Source organism: Cnephaeus nilssonii (assembly GCF_951640355.1).
Source record: "Cnephaeus nilssonii genome assembly, chromosome: 5".
Lineage (NCBI taxonomy): Eukaryota > Metazoa > Chordata > Mammalia > Chiroptera > Vespertilionidae > Cnephaeus > Cnephaeus nilssonii.
This window is the reverse complement of record NC_137076.1, coordinates 81,042,406-81,063,134: the sequence shown is the minus strand read 5'-3', so window position 1 is coordinate 81,063,134 and position 20,729 is coordinate 81,042,406. Positions and strand designations below refer to the sequence as shown.

Below are 20,729 nucleotides of genomic sequence, written 5' to 3'. Positions count from 1 at the left end.
TGCACAAATACTTCCATCATTGTGCAGTTTTTTAAATATTCTAAATACTCATTTTTAAAACATTTTGAAGTCTATCATAAAGTAATCATTGACATAGGTAAGTCAGAAGCTACTGTTTAGCTATCATGAAGAATAAAATAAAGAATAATGTATTCACATGTAAAAAAAAAGAATAATATACATCACTCCTGCCACTATATTGCTTATAATTCACACTTGCAATGACTTTTATCCTACAGAAACACTTCACTGTAGGAGTTCAGGAAAAAGTAAAGAATTCCCTCACTTAATAAAGGATAAAAACTTAATATTTCAATCATTCATTCATATAAATTATTTTATTCATAAACCTGGTGAATGTTAGAATTCATCATAAATATGGAAGGTGTCATTGTTTTTGGTTCCTTGATGCTCAAAAGTGATTACTTTTTATACAATTGTTCTCATTCCCATAACATGTTAAGTTACCAATTTGGTACAGATTCTAGAAAGTTTTACTCTAGCAGGTATAAAAGTTTTCGTGTAAAATGTTAAGTCAATTCCTCAAAATTTACCAATATTCTAAAGTGGTAGTGGGGCTCTCATGAGATGTTTTGGAAACTAAGCTCATTGACTAGAATCAAAAGAATATAAACTTCATAAAAACCTTTTGGTTTCCTTCTAAATTTTTCCCTTCAGGGCACTTACTAGTTACCAAGACTATTCCTCTCTTCAAAAAATTTGGTGACTATGATTAAAGGGAAAAATACATAATTTTACTTACTAATTCAAGACCAGTTTAAGAAAAAATAAAACTGATAATATCCCACAGCTAGGTGTGAACAAGTAAATATAGACTTTATAAGCTCACTAAAATTCAAGTCAAAAATCTTAAACCAATATTTGTCTCCATTCCTTCCATCTATATATATAAAAGCCTAAGCGACTGAATGACTGGTCGACTGGTCACTGTGATGCGCACTGACCACCAGGGGAAAGACACTCAATGCAGGAGCTGCCCCCTGGTGGTCAGTGTGTTCCCATAGCCAACCTCCCATGGCTGGCCTGGGAGAGACTGGGTGAGACGGCCCTGTTTAGCCCCAATTGCCGGCCAGGCCAAGGGACCCCACCCGTGCACAAATTCATGCACTGGGCCTCTAGTATATAATAATCATAAAAGGAACTGAAATATGAAATCTTCACAAAACCAGAAATAATAACCAAGATTAGTTTTACAAGTACAACTTAAGTCAACTATAAAACTATCTCTTAATTAATCAAAAACACTAATTAACTTTGAATTTGATGCTATCAAATGATTAAATTTCCTAATATCACCCACAAGCTTCTTTTTCTTAATATATTTTATTGATTTTTTTACAGAGAGGAAGGGAGAGGGATATAGAGTTAGAAACATCAATGAGGAAGAAACATCAATCAGCTGCCTCCTGCACACCTCCTACTGGGGATGTGCCCACAACCAAGGTACATGCCCTTGACCAAAATCGAACCTGGGACCCGTCAGTCTGCAGGCCGACGCTCTATCTACTGAGCCAAACCGGTTAGGGTCCAAGCTTCTTTATTTCCTATCTCCCATTCTCAAAAATACTCAATGTACCATAAATGCTAAGAAACTTTACTGAAAAAGTGGTGTGTTAAGAAGTTTTCACACACTGTTAGACATAACTAAATTATTAAACAGATAGGAACATCTAAATTTAGTTTATTACCTAAACAATTGAACTAGAAAATAGGTTGGAATGATAATTTTACAACTGAAAATATAATCCTGAAATAGAATAAGTACAAAATGAATACATTTGTAGAAATGTTGTTCAAATAATTAGAAATTATAAAAAATGTGCATTGATTATTTATGTGCTGTAAATACAATGATTTGTACAATTTTAAACTACTTAAAATATTTCAATATATTTGTTCATTAAATTTAAATGACCTTGAGTCATTCCAAGAACTTCATTTGGAGATGAGTAATAGTGTATGCCCTATCTAACATGCACATTTATTATATTTATAGTTTCATCAAAGATATGTTTTAATCACTTTTGAGTCTGAAATCTCTTATATTTTAATCTGGTTGCCTACTTTGAAATAGAGAATGTTTTTAGCCCATTAATACTGAGGTTCAAAGGTTCATGACCAGAGATCCAAGAATGGGTTTCAGCATGGGTCCTGCAATATTATGCCAAATGGTATGCTGTGTAATTTTAAGGGGAGAATGGCCACATGTGACTTTTGTTGGATTCCCAAAGAGGTCAATGATTACATCACCCTACATTTAGCTAAGAACCAGTGAATTAGAAAAATGACCTATCGGTAAATGATCTTTGCTAGAATCTTCAGGTGTGATACTGAATGGAAAGATAATTTCACAAACATTAGAAATAAAGCATTATCAAAGATAGAAAATTTAAAAGGTGAGATGGATGAAACTGATCATTGTCAACAGGCTTCATGTTATTAGTTAACTTTTTCCTTCCTAGATAAATCTTTAAAAAAAAAAACACGGAAAATTGCCAACTAGCATGTTTTGCAGATATTATAAGCCTATATACATGCCTTTAGCAAATTTGAATGACTTGATTGCTTAATATAAATAACCTTATTTGCCTAGTTTACTTTGAAAGCATAAATCTAGTTCTAGTTGAGTATATAATAAATAAAATCGACCAATGTTCTCCTCTCTCTCTCTCTCAGACACTTTCCTCTCTGTAAAACTCAATTAAAACATTTTTAAGTCACCTTAATTTTTTAATTGTATCATGGCATTTCACTAACAAACATTGTTCTTTAAAAAATTATTCAAAATACACAATATTCATTAAAATTGTCAATGAAATAAACTGGATTTAACTTAGACTTCAAAATAGAGAGAACCTCTAGCACTCACCTGCTCAAGATGATTTGACTCTGTCTCCTGCCTTTCCCCTCCATCTTCTTTATCCGGACCCGGAGGAAGACTGGGGCTGAAGGCCATGAGGTCTGTCTTGGGCGGCCCCTCCCCAGAGCACACCCTCTGTCGCCTCTGAAGTGAATAAGACCAGCTCCCCACCGCGCTGGAGCACACCAGCATGGGCTTCCCCCGCCCACATGCGCCCTCATTGGGCGGCGCCGAGCACCGCAGTGCGACGTACAGCATCAGCGTGAGCACCAACAGGCTGGACACCGCGCAGATGGCGATGATCAGGTAAACGTTCACGTCCAACAGCGCCACCTCTGGGCCCGTGACCCCCGCCGACATACGTGAGGAGGCCTTAGGTGCCTGACCGCTGTCCACCAGCGACAGGAGGACTGTAGCCGTGGCCACCAGCGCCGGCTCGCCATGGTCCTTCACCAGCACCAGGAGGCGCTGGCGCGGCGAGTCCGCCTCGTCCAGGGCGCGCGTCGTGCTGATCTCGCCCGTGTACAGCCCCACGCGGAACGGGCTGCGCGCACCACCCGCCGGCAGCAGCTCATAGGACAGCCACGCGTTGTAGCCCGAGTCCGCGTCCACTGCGCGCACCTTCGCCACCACGTGGCCCGCGCCCACCGACCGCCACACCAATTCTGACACCGCGCCACCTCTGCCGCCAGCCCCAGGCGGCAGCAGCGCAGGCGCGTTGTCGTTCTCGTCCAGCACGAACACCTGCAGCGTCACGTTGCTGCCCAGAGGAGGCACGCCCGCGTCGCGCGCGCTCACCTGGAACTGCAGCAGCTCCAGCTCCTCGTGGTCCAGAGGCTGCAGCGCGTACACCTTGCCGCTCTCCGCGTGCACCGACACGTAGCTCGACAGCGCGCGCTCGCCCACCCGCCGCTCCACCAGCGAGTAGGACACCAGCGCGTTCTCCTGCGCGTCCACGTCCCGCGCGGACACCGTGAAGATGTGGCAGCCGGGCGGGTTGTTCTCCTTCACGAACACCGTGTACTCGGGCTGCGCGAACGTTGGCGCGTTGTCGTTCACGTCGGCCACCTCCACGGACACGCTGGCTGTGGACGACAGCGAAGGCGAACCCTGGTCCCGCGCTGTCACCACCAACTCGTAGTGTGACACCTTCTCTCGGTCCAGGGCGCTGTCCAGCACTAGTGAGTAGTAGTTCTTGAACGTGGACATGATCTTGAAGGGAACTTTGGGCGTTAGAGAACAGATCACCTGTCCGTTCACACCAGAATCGCGGTCGGATACACTAATTAACGCAATGACGGTACTAGGCTGAGTGGCCTCTGGTACTGGGAGAGACAGGGAAGTCACGGTGATTTCAGGCGCATTATCATTGGCATCTAAGATTTCTACCCAGACTGTACAGTGACCTGCCATTGGAGGATTTCCCTTATCTGTGGCCTGTACTTCAATTTCATAAAATTTGTTTTTTTCATAATCTAAAGTTCCATTGACCCTCACCTCTCCACTATTTTTCCCTATTGTGAATAAGGGTTTTCCATTGGGCTTAACGGACAACAAGGAGTATGTTACCTCCCCATTGACTCCTTCATCTATATCTGTAGCGTTCAATTTTATCACAAACGTTTCTTTAGCTGCGTTTTCCATTAATCTCACCTTGTATTCTGGTTGCTCAAATTCTGGATCATTGTCGTTAATATCCAAGATGCAGATGAAAAGCTGAACCGTGCCAGTTAGCTCCGGCTTTCCCTGATCTGCAGCCGTCAGTAGCAAACTAATTTCCGGAGTTTTCTCCCTATCCAGAGACTTCTTTAATGTCAGTGATAGTCTATTAGTCTGCTTACTATTTCTTGGTAATTCTAAAGAAAAATATTCATTTTGACTTAGTCTGTAAGTCAATAGAGCATTCTCTCCTATATCCGCATCAGAGGCGCCCTCTAGAGGAAAATGAGAGTCAGGTGGCTTAGATTCCGAAATCAGCAGCTTTTGTTCTCTGAGAGAGAACACGGGCGGGTTGTCATTAATGTCCTTCACCTCCACCTCCACATGGAAAACCTGCAGCGGCCTCTCCACGATCACCTCCAGGTGGATGCTGCACTCCAAGCTCCGCCCGCACAGCTCCTCGCGGTCGATCCGAGAATTCACAAACAAAATGCCATTCTGCAGATTTACCTCCAGAAGGTCCCCGCGGCCCTTGGACGCCACCCGGAACAGGCGCGGCACCAGCTCCGCCAGCTCCAGCCCCAGGTCCTGCGCGATGCGGCCCACGAAGGTGCCGTGCTTGGCCTCCTCGGGGACCGAGTAGTGGACCTGGCCGCTCCCAGCCTCCCAGAGCGCGAAGAGCAGAAGCGACAGCAGCAGTTGCTGAGTGTCCAACCCCCCTCTTTGAACCCCAAACATTGCATAAGACATTAACTTGCAAAATAAGATTCTTTACACTTACAGTACCAGAGACTCCAGTTTCGGGTTTAAAATCTCGCTGAATTTTTTAGAAGCTTCGCAGGATCCGTTAACAGTAGCGACCGGCATGATGGAGTCGTTTTATATGGGGAGTTCCTGGATACTCAGACCAACCCTTGAATGAACCATTTTCACCAAGTGAAGAGCGACACCTTGTGCCTGAAATTGTGAGTATTGTGCACTACACCCAATATCACAGAATTTTACTTAAAGAGAAAAAAATAATTTCTCATGTTACCTGATATTTTAACCCCAAGGTATTATTTTCAAAGTACTTATTTATAGAATATTCAGATTTTAAGTCATATTAAAATTGATGGTAGGTGGGAAATGGCATTTTAGTATTGACCAACATCAAATTTAAATTCTTGTTCCTATGTTTGATTTAAAGTTATAAAATTATTCTTTTACTCATCTACATATATACAGAGAGATCAATTCTAAGAATAACTTTATAAAACTATGGTTAAACGCTTCCTATGGATATTGTTCCTCATACAAATATTATCAAATTTGAATTGTTTTACTCCTAGTCTCCCTTGTTACTTTGGCTGCTAGGAAACTCAAAGACAAAATTAAAGTTTTAATAAAAACTATTTATTCTTAAATCCTGCATATTGTGTTCCCACCTATGTGCACTTGCCTTCTACTCATATTTTCCTTAGTTCTGATACATTTAATTGTGATCTTCTATAAGTTTTATTTTATTTTATTGGCAGTATTACATTTAATTGTGAACTTTTTGTAAACACCTTTATATCTATTGAAGAACAATAAGAAAAACAAAAATATTTTTTCAAATTTGGCAGTTTAAAACATAGAATTCACAAGGGAGATATTTATTGATGTAAATTAAATTTGTATTTCATGTAAATTTTATATGATCATGTAAGTTGCAATGCTCACAGTATAATATGAGGAATCAAAATGACAATAGTGACACAATCAGTATCAATGATATGACAGAAGTCATCTTTTCAACGATGAATTTCATTATCATTCAATGAAATAAATAAAAACCACCATGAAAATGTCTATAACATATTGGTATTTCTAAGTTACCTATATTGGTTTTTGTATATCTAGTTAAGATATATTCATGAAAATAGCTGTTAAAAGAATTTTGGGTTTAAGATCATAATTTTATCCAAAACAAAATAAATGACATCTAAATTGTATCTCCTTTATGTGCCTAAAAGTACACTAAAAAATAAACAAACTAACCAAATGGCAAATAACTTCTGCAATGGATGCAGAAGTATAGAAAGTGATTCAGAATATATACACTGTAGCTTAAGTATTTTGTTGTATAGTTTTGATGGTTCATCTTCAATCTAAAAATATTGCAATGACATATGAAGAAATCACTAGCATATTTATTATGTGTTAATATTTTTCTTTTCCTTGAATATACACACATGTGTATAAACACAGGGTGAGGCAAAAGTAGGTTTATAGTTGTTTGTATAAAAATAATACAATAATTAATAAATAATAATACAAGAATAAACTCTGTGTTTTGCATACTTAACAACTGTAAACCTACTTTTGCCCCACCCTGTATTCTGAAATTTCCAATTTCAGATCTTGTTCCACTTTTTTCAAATTTATTCTTTTTCTGGTATTATCATTCTGCTAGAACTCTTATAAAGTAAAAGCAAAGTATTTCTTTAAAAACTAATAAAGCAAATTCTCTGTCTTTTATGACACTGAATTATGTTATACATCTGTAAAAGAGTCATATGGGCCTCTAATCAAAATATAACATTATACTAGATAACAGTAGATTTAACATGATATTTGAAGCCTGTCAGATTTATTTTGGAGAAAAAGGAAGCAATAGTCAACCACTTCATTATGGAAATTGGGATTGAGAAGTGACATGCAATGTAGAGTCTTCAAAAATAGATAGATATGGAGAAAGTTTACCCAACGGTGATGATGATATTACATGTCTGAATTAAAATGAGAATTTAAGAATTACTAGCAGATGCACCAAGTTGGAATTTTCCTAGAATATAAGTATGGACAGATATCATTCTATGATGTGACAAAGAGACTCCTCATTTATAACTTCTCAAAGGAGCTCTCAAGCCTATATTTTCTCTTTGTTTCCCAAATGAAGGTACAAATTCAGACTCTCTTAGTATCTGCCTCTCTGATGTTTTCTTCATTTAATGTTACTGTTAGTCCTCAACCTTCCTTGGTGTGAAATCTAAAACACAAGATACTCGAAAGTCTAGGGCATGACTTTGTAAAAGAATTTATATAAATTAAGTAATCTCATAAAAGATTTCTTGTGCTTGAAAAAAATAATTACTTTCCAGTAATGTGGTATTTTGTGAGTATATGAAGTGAAACTTCACAAACACCAAATCATAAAAGAATTTTATATATTGTATGAACCAATGACTCATCTTTTGCATTTTGACTGTGATGTTTCAGTTATCACTATCTCAACTAGCCCCTTTAGAAGAGATTATGCTACTGTTGAATTTACCTTTGTGGACTGGCCCAAGATCTGGTAATAGGCTAATGCCAAGAAGTCACATCAATATAATTGATAAACTGATTTTGTAAAATCATTGAAAAGACTGAGGAACTTTGTGCCTGACCCTTACTAAACCAATCTGGTTAGTCTTAAATTCCAACTGGATGCCCTGCTAGTTGTGTATTAGAGTGCATGGTTTAACGTTCTACTAGGCCTCATCATCCACTAATCATTATATTTTATAATAAGTCTAGTACTATTACTTATTGAAAACATAGAGAAATAAATCTTGAAGTCATTCTTAGAAATCCAGGAGGTTCTTGAAAATCAATAGATTAGAAGTACTATTCAAAATTGTATTAACAAAATTATAGGATACACTCAGTGATGTTCATTCTGCCCTACCATGGCTTATTCAAGTATATAGTTATTTGATCACAGATTATTTGTTCAGTTGGTACAAATCTCTCAGACAACAATAAGACTGAAGAAGATTGAAATCTGAAAGACCTTAATACATTCAAAGATTTCCACAGGCAATGTATACCATTAAAGCTATATTGAAGTATTAAAGCTGTACTGAATTTTGGAAACATTTACTGAATCCTTGTTTACGTTCTGGATCCCAGAAATAATTATATCACTACTTATATTTGTCCAAAACATTATCCTTATTCACAGCTTTAAAAGGACAAGGTCATTTTCAGATGTGTCATTTGGCTTTGGTGTTCTGCAAGATCTTCTGATTTTTCTCATATATTAAATGATTCTTATTCATATCACTTCCAAGCAACTGACCCATAGTTTTCATAAGACAATTCTTCATTATTTACCAATTGAATAATGTAAATACCTATTTTAATGTAGTATTAACACAAATTATAATAACGATCATGAACTCTTCTAAGAAAAAATCATTTAACATAAGAATCTTAATTCCTATGGCACTGTAAAAAATTAATCATGAAGATAATTGTGAAGATTTTTTTTTCTAAGCAAAACAGAGGAGGACTCACCTGTATACAGCTGTGCTGTTTTTCCTAGCCAGAACTACGCCTAATCAAAGAAAAGATTTACTGCAGAAAGATCTACAGTGAATAAAAGAATAGGTCTGGAATCTAAAAATATGCATTTGAATATCATCTTTATAATGTACTAGCTGGATGGCAGTGGACAAGATAGATATCTCACCACTTCTTATATCATCTTTAAAATTCAGATAGTCACATGTAATTTATATGCTGTTATAAGAAATAAATGAAATTATGCATTTTAAGCCCTTCATACATCATGTCTAACAAATGAAATAGCTCACATTGTGGTGGTTTATTAATATAGTTAATGTCCAATATTTGCTCTTATTCTACTCTATAGCTAAGGATAAAGACAATTCCAGCACAGTAACTAGGGCATGGTTTTTCCTTTTCTGAAATCATCCTACTTTTTAGGCAGAAAATGACTAGTAATGTCTTCTCAGCATTTCTAATAACTTCACCCTATCTAACATGGTCTCCTCCCATATGTAAATGAGCATATACAATTTATTTCTCCAACAATCCAATTAAAGTGTTTTTAATTTGTATTCAGGAGTCAAAAACAAACAAAAAAAAACCTTCCACATTATTTGATTCACAACCTTACAGCTCAAAATAAAAGTTCTCTGTGATCTTTTTGAAGAAAATTCCCATGAATATAGCTTTGTAACCAAAAAAGTATTTGCATCAAATGTATCTAAAGTATACAATGTTAAATTCTGAAATGCCATCAACAACACCATTGTCGAGTACTAGTGCCAAGTGGACATGTCAAGTAGAAGTTCCACAATTGTTATGCTTAAGTTATTTAATGACATGTTATTTTGAGGACCAAGTGGCGTAGGGAACACAGGCAGCAGAATCCACAATCCCCCATGCATGGGAAGACTCTCTCAAAGCATAAAGAAGTATGACTTTTCCTACCCTAAAATACTTCCACACAGTTTCATGGCAGGTGCCATGAATGGAAGAAAGTATAATAAATGCTCAAAAAATCTTCCAAATACAATAGAGGAGCCTAATGAATTAATCAGGAGGAGAACAGCAATGGGTTCAACAGGCAATTAGCAAACTGGTCTTATATTAGGAAATAAAGGGAAAATGTCTAAAGCAGCTGAAGACTATGAAGAAAATGAGCTTGAAATTATAGGGGGATTAAAGACAGAGAAGTAAAATCGTCACCGAAGTCAAGGAGAAACTCCACCCACTATTTCAAAGAAGCACACCATTGGTTATAAAGAAACAAAATGGAAAGAAGGATCTTTTACCATTTGAGACAGCATGGACGGACCTGGAGAGTATTATGCTAAGCAAAATAAGCCAGTCAGAGAAAGACTAGTATCCCATGATCTCACTCATATGTGGAATCTAATGAACAAAATAAACTGTTGAACAAAATAGATCCAGAGACATGGAAGCATGGCACAGACTGTGGAATCTCAAAGGGAAGGTATGGGAGGGTGGGTTGGTGGGAAGAGATCAACCAAAGAACTTGTATGCATATATGCATATCTCATGGACACAGACAATACGATGGTGGAGGCCTGGGGCAGTGGACAGGGGTGGGCTATAAGGGGTCATTGGGAGAAAAGAAGGGACAATATGTAAAACTTTCAACAATAAAGATTTTTTTGATTTTTAAAAAAAAAAACAAAATGCTTTATAAAATGAGGCCACCTCACCAGCCCATGCCCATTAGTAATATAGGTGAACTTATGGATTATAGGAAGGTATGAATTTAAACATGTTTGAACTCAAATTAACTAAATTATAAAGTTATGCATTATTATGGCAATGCGTAAACATAATGAGTGGAGGACACCACTTAGAATTTTTAAAAATGGGTAGGAAGAATGAACTTGCTGCAAACTTGGGAAGTAGAAGATTAGAGCCTTGCCCACGCCCTTCATTTCTTATCAGTGAACCTTGCCTCGTTCCAGACTGAAACTTATGCATTCACAGGAAGCTTTAGCCACCTATTTCATTGTTGTTATTACTGAGTGGAGGTGTGTCCATGAAGACTGTAGTGAAAAGTAATAAACATAGCTGGACATCCCGTGTGCTTTAAAATAAGCCATCGCAAGAGAAAGGACAAAACAAATAAATTAAGCAATAAACTTTACATTAAATATTGGTGAACTACTATATGGTTGACATTAATAGCCATGAAATACATCCCAGAATTATTGTACTTACATTCCCGCAAATCTCCTGTTGTTCTCCGTTGTCTCTAGAACCAGGAGGTACACTAGGGCTGAAGGCCATGAGGTCCGTCTTGGGCGGCCCCTCCCCAGAGCACACCCTCTGCCGCCTCTGCTGCGAAAATGACCAACTCCCCACCGCGCTGGAGCACACCAGCACGGGCTTCCCTGGTCCGCACCAGCCCTCGGTGGGCGGCGCTGAGCACCGCAACGCTGTGTAGAGCAACAGCGTGAGCACCAACAGGCTGGACACCGCGCAGATGGCGATGATCAGGTACACGTTCACGTCCACCAGCGCCGTCCCTGAGCCCTGGGCACCCAAAGAAGCTCGCGAAGAGGCCTTAGGCGCCTGGCCGCTGTCCACCAGCGACAGCAGCACGGTGGCCGTGACCGCCAGCGCCGGCTCGCCATGGTCCTTCACCAGCACCAGCAGACGCTGGCGCGGCAAGTCCGCCTCGTCCAGGGCGCGCGTCGTGCTGATCTCGCCCGTGTACAGCCCCACGCGGAACGGGCTGCGCGCACCACCCGCCGGCAGCAGCTCATAGGACAGCCACGCGTTGTAGCCCGAGTCCGCGTCCACCGCGCGCACCTTCGCCACCACGTGGCCCGCGCCCACCGACCGCGACACCGACTCGCTCACCGCGCTGCCCCCACCGCCCGCCCCAGGCGGCTGCAGCGCAGGCGCGTTGTCGTTCTCGTCCAGCACGAACACCTGCAGCGTCACGTTGCTGCCCAGAGGAGGCACGCCCGCGTCGCGCGCGCTCACCTGGAACTGCAGCAGCTCCAGCTCCTCGTGGTCCAGAGGCTGCAGCGCGTACACCTTGCCGCTCTCCGCGTGCACCGACACGTAGCTCGACAGCGCGCGCTCGCCCACCCGCCGCTCCACCAGCGAGTAGGACACCAGCGCGTTCTCCTGCGCGTCCACGTCCCGCGCGGACACCGTGAAGATGTGGCAGCCGGGCGGGTTGTTCTCCTTCACGAACACCGTGTACTCGGGCTGCGCGAACGTTGGCGCGTTGTCGTTCACGTCGGCCACCTCCACGGACACGCTGGCTGTGGTAGACAGAGAAGGCGAGCCCCCGTCTCGCGCTGTTACTACTACAATGTAGTTCGCCACGCTCTCGCGGTCCAGTGCGCTGTCCAGCACCAGCGAATAGTAATTCTGGAAGGTGGACACCAGCTTGAAAGGGGATTGGGGTGTTAACGAGCAGATCACTTGCCCGTTGACACCAGCATCATGGTCAGTTGCACTAATCAAGGCGATGACGGTCCCCAGTAGAGCATCCTCAGGAACAGAAAGTGAGAGTGAAGTCACTAGCAACTCCGGAGGATTGTCATTGATGTCCATGACTTCTATCAAGATTGTGCAGTGACCAAACATTGGGGGATTTCCATTATCAACTGCTTCTATTTGAAGCTTCCATAATTGAGTTTCTTCAAAATCTATTTTTCCATTTACTTTTATTTCTCCAGTGACTGGTTCTATGCAAAAAGTTGTTTCTGTGTCAGGGGAGACATCAGTTGCAAAGGAATAAAGAATGTGGCTATTTGAACCCTCGTCCAAATCCGAGGCGTTCAGTCTAATAACCAGTGTACCATTCCTTGTATTTTCCAGTAATTTTACACGATGGACTGCTTTGTCAAATACTGGGGCATTGTCATTTGCATCCAGCACTGTGATCTGTAATTCTACAGTACCTGTCAGCTCAGGTTTGCCCCCATCTGCTGCTTTAAGCACCAAGAGGAGCTCCGAAGCGACTTCCCTGTCTAAAGGTTTTTTTAGTACCAGTTGAAGTGGTCTTACCTGGTCGTCGTTGGCCGGTACTTCCAGAGAGAAATATTCATTGGGGCTCAGTCTGTAATTCAGCAGAGCGTTGACCCCGATATCTGCATCGGAGGCGCCCTCTAGTGAAAAATGAGAGTCAAGAGCCCTAGCTTCAGAAATAAACAGATTTTTGTGTGTCGCTGGGAACACAGGCGGGTTGTCGTTAATGTCCTTCACCTCCACCTCCACGTGGAACACCTGCAGCGGCCTCTCCACCACCACCTCCAGGTGGATGCTGCACTCCGCGCTCCGCCCGCACAGCTCCTCGCGGTCGATCCGAGAATTCACAAACAAAATGCCATTCTGCAGATTTACCTCCAGGAGGTCTCCGCGGCCCTTGGACGCCACCCGGAACAGGCGGGGCACCAGCTCCGCCAGCTCCAGCCCCAGGTCCTGCGCGATGCGGCCCACGAAAGTGCCGTGCTTGGCCTCCTCGGGAACCGCATAGTGTACCTGGCGGCTCCCGGTCTGCTGAGGAGCGTAGAGCAGAAGCGAGAGCAGCAAAAACCGGGCTCCCTCGTCACCTGATCCTGAAGCTAACATCATGCCTTGATTCTGGTTAGTAAATCAACATTTCACGAGTAGAAAGGTGTAGTCCTTTTGAGATATTTCTTCCAAGTCTTTATTCCTGATGTCCCAGATGATCTTAACAATATGGGTGTGCTTGTAGTCTTTAAAGCTCCTGAACGGTGGAGAATCTTTCTGATCCTGGGAGTAATGGTAATTTTCTTTGTTAAAACAATCCTCTCCTTGGAGAACAACGACATCCTGTGGCTCAAAATGGAAGTACGTTTGCGTTTATACTAGTATTTCTTTGACTTATATTGTTTCTTCTGTGATTCCTTCATATTGGTCCATGTTTTTCTTTGTGGGCCTTTAATTCTTTATATATTACTTGTGTGTGACCACTAGATCTTTAAAGGTGGGTTTGTCTTATAAATTAGAATTCCAAGAAGAGTTTTATCTTGCATATGGACATGTAAGAGAATGTGCTACCACACAACTATATTATCATATATATGAAGATGAAAACTCCATGTTGTAGGTTACTAGTGATACTGGGTTTTTTTAAAATATATTTTATTGATTTTTTACAGAGAGGAAGAGAGAGGGATAGAGAGTCAGAAACATCGATGAGAGAGAAACATCGATCAGCTGCCTCCTGCACACCCCCCACTGGGGATGTGCCAGCAACCAAGGCACATGCCCTTGACTGGAATCGAACCTGGGACCCTTGAGTCCGCAGGCCGATGCTCTATCCTCTGAGCCAAACCGGTCTCGGCTGATACTGGTTTTTTAGACTTTTTAGAAAGTCTAAAAAACCAGTATCCTTTTGGAATTAGTTCTTATTAACTTTACTCCATTGCTAATATTCTATAATTTTCTATTGCTTAATCTTTATACTATATTAAATTATTCTAAACATTTAGTCCAGTTGTGTAGAGGATAACTCAAGATGCAAGTTCTCTAAGTTACCACTTTAACATAATGATATTTCAAATCAATGCTAAATATGTAAGCTACTTATCAGTTCATCCAAATATTTAATTGCTTTCATATTAATGAATTTACCAAGTACTGATTTCTGGAAATACAAAGTATACTTATCTTTGTCTCATTTTAAAGCTTTTTTCCAATTCCTGTATCTGCTCTGGATGAATGCTGTTGTCTCCACCCTTAAGGACAATTTAAATTTGCATTGCATCTATTGCTATTTGTAAAGATAACCTCTTTCTAATTAAAACACACACACACACACACACACACACACACCACTGAATCAGGAATTCAAGTTATAGTTGCCTGTTTGTTTATACCCATTTTATTCCAGAATTGGCTTAAGGAAAGTATGGTATAAAGGGTATTCTAAATCCCATTCCCTCACTCAATTTTATTTTCCTGTTTTTATCTCAAGTACAAAAAAATACATTGAGATTTTCATAACTGTTATCAATTACAATAAAGTTTATCATGTTGCCTTTTTTAAATAAAAATATTTTAATCATTCTCAATGCTGTTAAGGAACAATTATTCAATATTTGAAATCCATCCACTAAGATGGCAGCCATTGGGAAAACCCCAAATTTTTCTACTAACAAAAACATTGTATGTGGGATACCCCAGGGAATTTAAGGTTTTATGTAAAAGTGTAGTCTTCATTTGAAACACTTATTTAAATGCTGATTCAATTAATCTATGCCAAAGATTTATAATTCAAACTACTTCTAATTCTTTTTTAATTATGGAAGTCATAAGTTCAAGACCAACACATTTGCCCCAAAGAAGAGCAAGAAAATTTTAGTACATGAAAGTGAGGAAGGGAGAGAGGGAGAGAGAGAGAAACATCAATGATGAAAATCATCATCCCTGCCTCCTGCATGCCCCCTACTGGGGATTGATTTAATTCCCTGACCAGGAATTAAATAGTGACCTCCTGGTTTATGGGTCAATGCTCAACCACTGAGCAACACCAGCCAGATTATTATGCTGCTAGATAAAATCCTAACTTGTTATGTTAATATTTTTGTGAATACATGTATTTTTAAAGAAAATATTTCTAAAAGAAGGCAAAATAAAACAAATAGCACTAAATGGTAAACACATAATTCTATATTTCATTAATACCTCATATCAAGAGTTATCTTTAGACAAGGCTTTTCTGCAGAGGGGAACACTGATATAAAGGTCTGAAAGAGAAGGCAGATATAAGAAGAAGGAATTCTGTACACAAGTTGAAATACTCTGCATAACTTACCATCTATAATCTCTAAAAGATGGAGACTGGTCATGGAAAATATTAACATTGAAGACAATGCCATTCTTAAATTCCTGCCACAATTCTCTCCTTTAGTGTTCCTGAACCTCAATAGAGGTTTCAAGTTTTACTAGAAGCTATTTATGATGCACATAGAGTTAAAATTAAATCTGCATACAGAAAGGAAAAGATAATTGCTAAAAAACAGGATCAAGATGCATTACTATTTGGTAACACTGAAATTAACAAAAATTTTAAAATAAAGTTATAGATACTGGGTAACAACCAGTTTCAGAAAGGCATAATTAATAAGGTAGTGTTGGCCACCATGCAATTTATTTTTTATTGATTTCAGAGAGAGGGAAGGAGAGAGCGAGCTAGAAACATCAATGATGAGAGAGAATCATTGATCCCTGCCTCTTGCACACCCCCTACTAGGGATTGAGCCTGCAATCAGGGTATGTGCCCTGACCAGAATTGAACCTCCTGGTTCATAGGTCAATGCTCAACCACTGGGCCACACCAGCCAGGCAATACAATTTAATTGTTTTGCATTTCTGAGTCTATATCATCCCAACACAACCCTATTCAAGATGACTAAAGAATTATCAAACTAATTTGCACTATGTGATATCAGAGCAGTAAAAAAACATTCTACAAAGATTATTCCATTTTCTTTTGAAATTTCTAATATTAATTTGGATGAAATGAATCATTTTCAATCTTCTAAAATAAAAGTGATTTTCAAATGCTCTTCATTAGTTAACATAATCATAACTCCTTTCTCAAAGTGGAAGAGCTAATGCTTGAATATGATAAGGAATGCCTCATTCTGCTAAACAATAGGATACTGGGTAAAATTATATAAATAAATAGGAATTACTTTCTGCTGCTAAAATAAGTGAGTAATGAACACTAACACGGGTACCACCACTCCAGAATAAAATTTTTAAAACAAATTTAAAAGCTTAAAACACAATTTAATTCTATAGATTAGATCATTTTATGAATGAACTTCCTGTTTTCATATGGTACTATTAAGAATAAAGTATAAACATTGAATATTAAAGATATATTATGCATTATAAGTTATGTTACACTACACATATTCTTTATTTAGGGAATAGGAAGCACACTTTTACCAGAAAGAAAATGATCAGGTCAGTCTTTTTGTTACTGTAACATGGTCATTTTAATTTAGATTTGAAAAATAAGTAAACTTGTGAATTGAAGTGTTAATCCTACAAATATTTATAACATTAAAAAGTTAAAGGCTTATTTTAAAGCCCACAAAAACATTAAATATTTGTAGTAAAAATATAAATAAGTTCAGGATAATTGACATATTTTTTAAATTGAAGTAACCAGCAAAAGTTGATGCACAGGGTATAATAGACAAAATATAAAATCAACTTTTAAAATAAACTATGCTACAATAGGTATTTCTAGATATATCTAAGGCATTATAGAAATATGTTATACAGACAAAGGATGAAGATATTCCAAGACATGTATTTGACGAGGTGGTGAAATAAAATATTATTCACAAAAAATATGAAAATTAAAAAGTAATACCCACCTTCGTAGAGTGGTCTGCTCCAATGGACTGTTCCGTTTCCACCTCTGGTACTGGACACGGAGGAAGACTGGGACTGAAGGCCATGAGGTCCGTTTTGGGCGGCCCCTCCCCAGAGCACACCCTCTGCTGCCTCCGCTGCGAGTAAGACCAGCTCCCCACCGCGCTGGAGCACACCAGCACGGGCTTCCCCGGCCCGCACGCGCCCTCGGTTGGCGGCGCCGAGCACCGCAGAGCCGTGTACAACAGCAGCGTGAGCACCAACAGGCTGGACACCGCGCAGATGGCGATGATCAGGTACACGTTCACGTCCACAAGGGCCGCCTTCGAGCTCGCGGTGCCAGAGGACTCTAGCAAGGAGGCCTTAGGCGCCTGGCCGCTGTCCACCAGCGACAGCAGCACGGTGGCCGTGGCCATAAGCGCCGGCTCGCCATGGTCCTTCACCAGCACCAGCAGGCGCTGGCGCGGTGCATCCGCCTCGTCCAGGGCGCGCGTCGTGCTGATCTCGCCCGTGTACAGCCCCACGCGGAACGGGCTGCGCGCACCACCCGCCGGCAGCAGCTCATAGGACAGCCACGCGTTGTAGCCCGAGTCCGCGTCCACCGCGCGCACCTTCGCCACCACGTGGCCCGCGCCCACCAACCGCGACACCAGCTCGCTCACCGCGCTGCCCCCAGCGCCCGCCCCAGGCGGCAGCAGCGCAGGCGCGTTGTCGTTCTCGTCCAGCACGAACACCTGCAGCGTCACGTTGCTGCCCAGAGGAGGCACGCCCGCGTCGCGCGCGCTCACCTGGAACTGCAGCAGCTCCAGCTCCTCGTGGTCCAGAGGCTGCAGCGCGTACACCTTGCCGCTCTCCGCGTGCACCGACACGTAGCTCGACAGCGCGCGCTCGCCCACCCGCCGCTCCACCAGCGAGTAGGACACCAGCGCGTTCTCCTGCGCGTCCACGTCCCGCGCGGACACCGTGAAGATGTGGCAGCCGGGCGGGTTGTTCTCCTTCACGAACACCGTGTGCTCGGGCTGCGCGAACGTTGGCGCGTTGTCGTTCACATCGGCCACCTCCACGGACACGCTGGCTGTGGACGACAACGAAGGCGAGCCCCCGTCCCGCGCTGTCACCACCAACTGGTAGTGTGACACCTTCTCGCGGTCCAAAGCGCTGTCCAGCACCAGCGAATAGTAATTCTTGAAGGTGGACACCAGCTTGAAGGGGGATTGGGGTGTTAGGGAGCAGGTCACCTGCCCATTGGCGCCAGAGTCACGGTCAGATACACTGATCAAGGCGATGACAGTGCCCAACTGAGCATCCTCTAGCACTGGGAGAGACAGTGAAGTGACAACCACCTCAGGTGAATTGTCATTTTCATCCAGGATTTCCACTAGGACAGTGCAGTGACCCGCCATGGGTGGGTTTCCTTTATCTGTAACATCTACATGAATTTCATAAGTGTTACTATCTTCAAAGTCAATAGCATCATTTACTCTTATTTCTCCTGTCCTTTCATTCATTAGAAATTTCCTTCTTATGCTGGGTGTAACCAAGGAGCTAAATGAATATATCAATTCCTTGTTTATTTCTTCATCTGCGTCAGAAGCATTTAGCCATATTACTAACGTTTGGTTGGGTGCATTTTCATACATCTTAACTTCGTATATGGATCGGTCAAATATTGGGGCATTATCATTGGCATCCATCACCAGGATCAGCAGAGAAACAGATCCAGTAAGTTCAGGTTTGCCTCCATCAGTTGCCGTTAATAACAACAAAAGCTGAGGATTTTCTTCACGATCCAGCAGTTTTCGTAGCACAAGTACTGGGAATTTGCCTTTGTCTTTTTTGTTTATAATATCAAGAATGAAAAACTCATTTGGACTGAGTCTGTATGTAAGCTTTGCGTTTTCTCCAACATCCGCATCAGATGCGCCTTCTAGTGGAAATCGAGAGTCAAGCAGTCGAGATTCCGGTATTGCCAGCTTTTGTTCTGAGACGGAGAATACCGGGGAGTGGTCGTTAATATCTTTAACCTCCACCTCCACATGGAAGACCTGCAGCGGCCTCTCCACCACCACCTCCAGGTGGATGCTGCACTCCGCGCTCCGCCCGCACAGCTCCTCGCGGTCGATCCGAGAATTCACAAACAAAATGCCATTCTGCAGATTTACCTCCAGAAGGTCCCCGTGGTCTTTGGACGCCACCCGGAACAGGCGCGGCACCAGCTCCGCCAGCTCCAGCCCCAGATCCTGCGCGATGCGACCCACAAAAGTGCCGTGTTTGGCCTCTTCGGGGACCCAGTAATGGACCTGGCAAATCCCGATCTCCCAGGATGCGAGGAGCAGAAGTGAAAGCAGCAGATGACCGGTTCTCAGGTCGCTGGGTCTGTAAACCAACATTATACATACCTTCCCCGTTTCACAAATCTATGAATCAGCGGTCTAGAAGACTAACATGCTCTGAGTTTTCCTATTGGGTTTCTTGCATTCAATTATATCGAAATGGCTGAGATCTCAGAATGACGCTCCTTCCTGGTCCTTGAGAATCACAGGATTATGCCTTTGTTCTAAAAACCCATTTTGTGGAAGACAGCGACATCCGGTGGCTTAATGTGTAAGTACAATTCCATTAGTTACCTTTTTCGTTCAAATCTTTTTCTTTCCCCCCCATGATTTGATACTTCAATTCTAGAAGGGCATAGTTCAGCTGCAGGAGGCCCCTCCACCCGCAGGCACAGCCTGCAGCCAGCTCTTGCATGCTCACGATTCAGGGGCACAGCCTCTCCCAACACAGACACACTCACTCCCATATTCCAAGATGACCCCCAGGGCCCCACAACCTGCTCAGCTGTCCGCATCCCTACCTATCCTTCAGGTCGGATGGGGAGGAGGACAGTGCTAGAAGGTGGTGGCGGTGTCTGTGGCAGGAGAGGAGGTAGTGGGGGCTCCATAGGCTCTGTGTGCTGGGCCTGGGCCTGAACCCCTCAAACAGTGAGAACTTCAGGGGGCTGCTAGGGTGTTGAAGCCCTGGGGAGGCACAGTGCGGGCCAGAAGGAGAAGCCCTCCTTGCTATTGTCCAGGACAGAAAGTGCCATGTACATGAAGCCCCGGAAGACCTAATTGTCGTTCTCACTGAGGTTCATGTCCTCTGGACTGTCCACTCTATTTTTACATACTTGTATCTCTGTGGACTATCAAAGCTTCACATTATGTCTCTTTTGTGAATGATAACAATCATTGTCCATCCCTAGTACAAATCCCTAGTAAATGTAGAATCTCAGAGTAGTCATTCTTTCCCTAACCATGATTATAATTTCATTAGCTAAACTTGAATATACCCTTAATATCTGTATAATAATGAGTGTACTCATATTTCGTTGGTTAACAAATTTAGGTAACTTCAATTTCTGACACAATTCATTTCTCTTTGTCATTATTTTGAGATTAAATAAACCTTGTTCAGACACTGATTTTAAGTATAAATTCTCTGTGAGGTGTTTGGATATCCTAAAAGAGAA

The 20,729-nt window shown here is 41.9% G+C and overlaps 1 protein-coding gene and 1 pseudogene across 9 annotated transcripts in view; both read right to left on the bottom strand.

The window, feature by feature from the left end:
* The window catches only part of LOC307099907 (protocadherin alpha-C2), a gene marked incomplete at its 5' end in the record, with an annotated part of 168,528 nt that overhangs the window by 97,933 nt on the left and 49,866 nt on the right, over positions 1 to 20,729 (bottom strand). Inside the window, one exon of one of the 8 annotated variants that reach the window (XM_079772010.1) lies at positions 11,060 to 13,432. The exons of 6 other annotated variants lie outside the window; for them this stretch is intronic. In XM_079772010.1, the coding sequence (XP_079628136.1) occupies positions 11,060 to 13,432 (2,373 nt within the window). Of the gene's footprint in view, positions 1 to 2,890; positions 5,279 to 11,059; positions 13,433 to 20,729 lie in introns of those variants that run through there. One more of the 8 variants, XM_079772007.1, reaches the window with a different exon arrangement.
* On the bottom strand, positions 17,108 to 19,841 carry LOC307100267 (protocadherin alpha-10-like; annotated as a pseudogene). Its single transcript has one exon. The product of its transcript is annotated as a protocadherin alpha-10-like (transcript).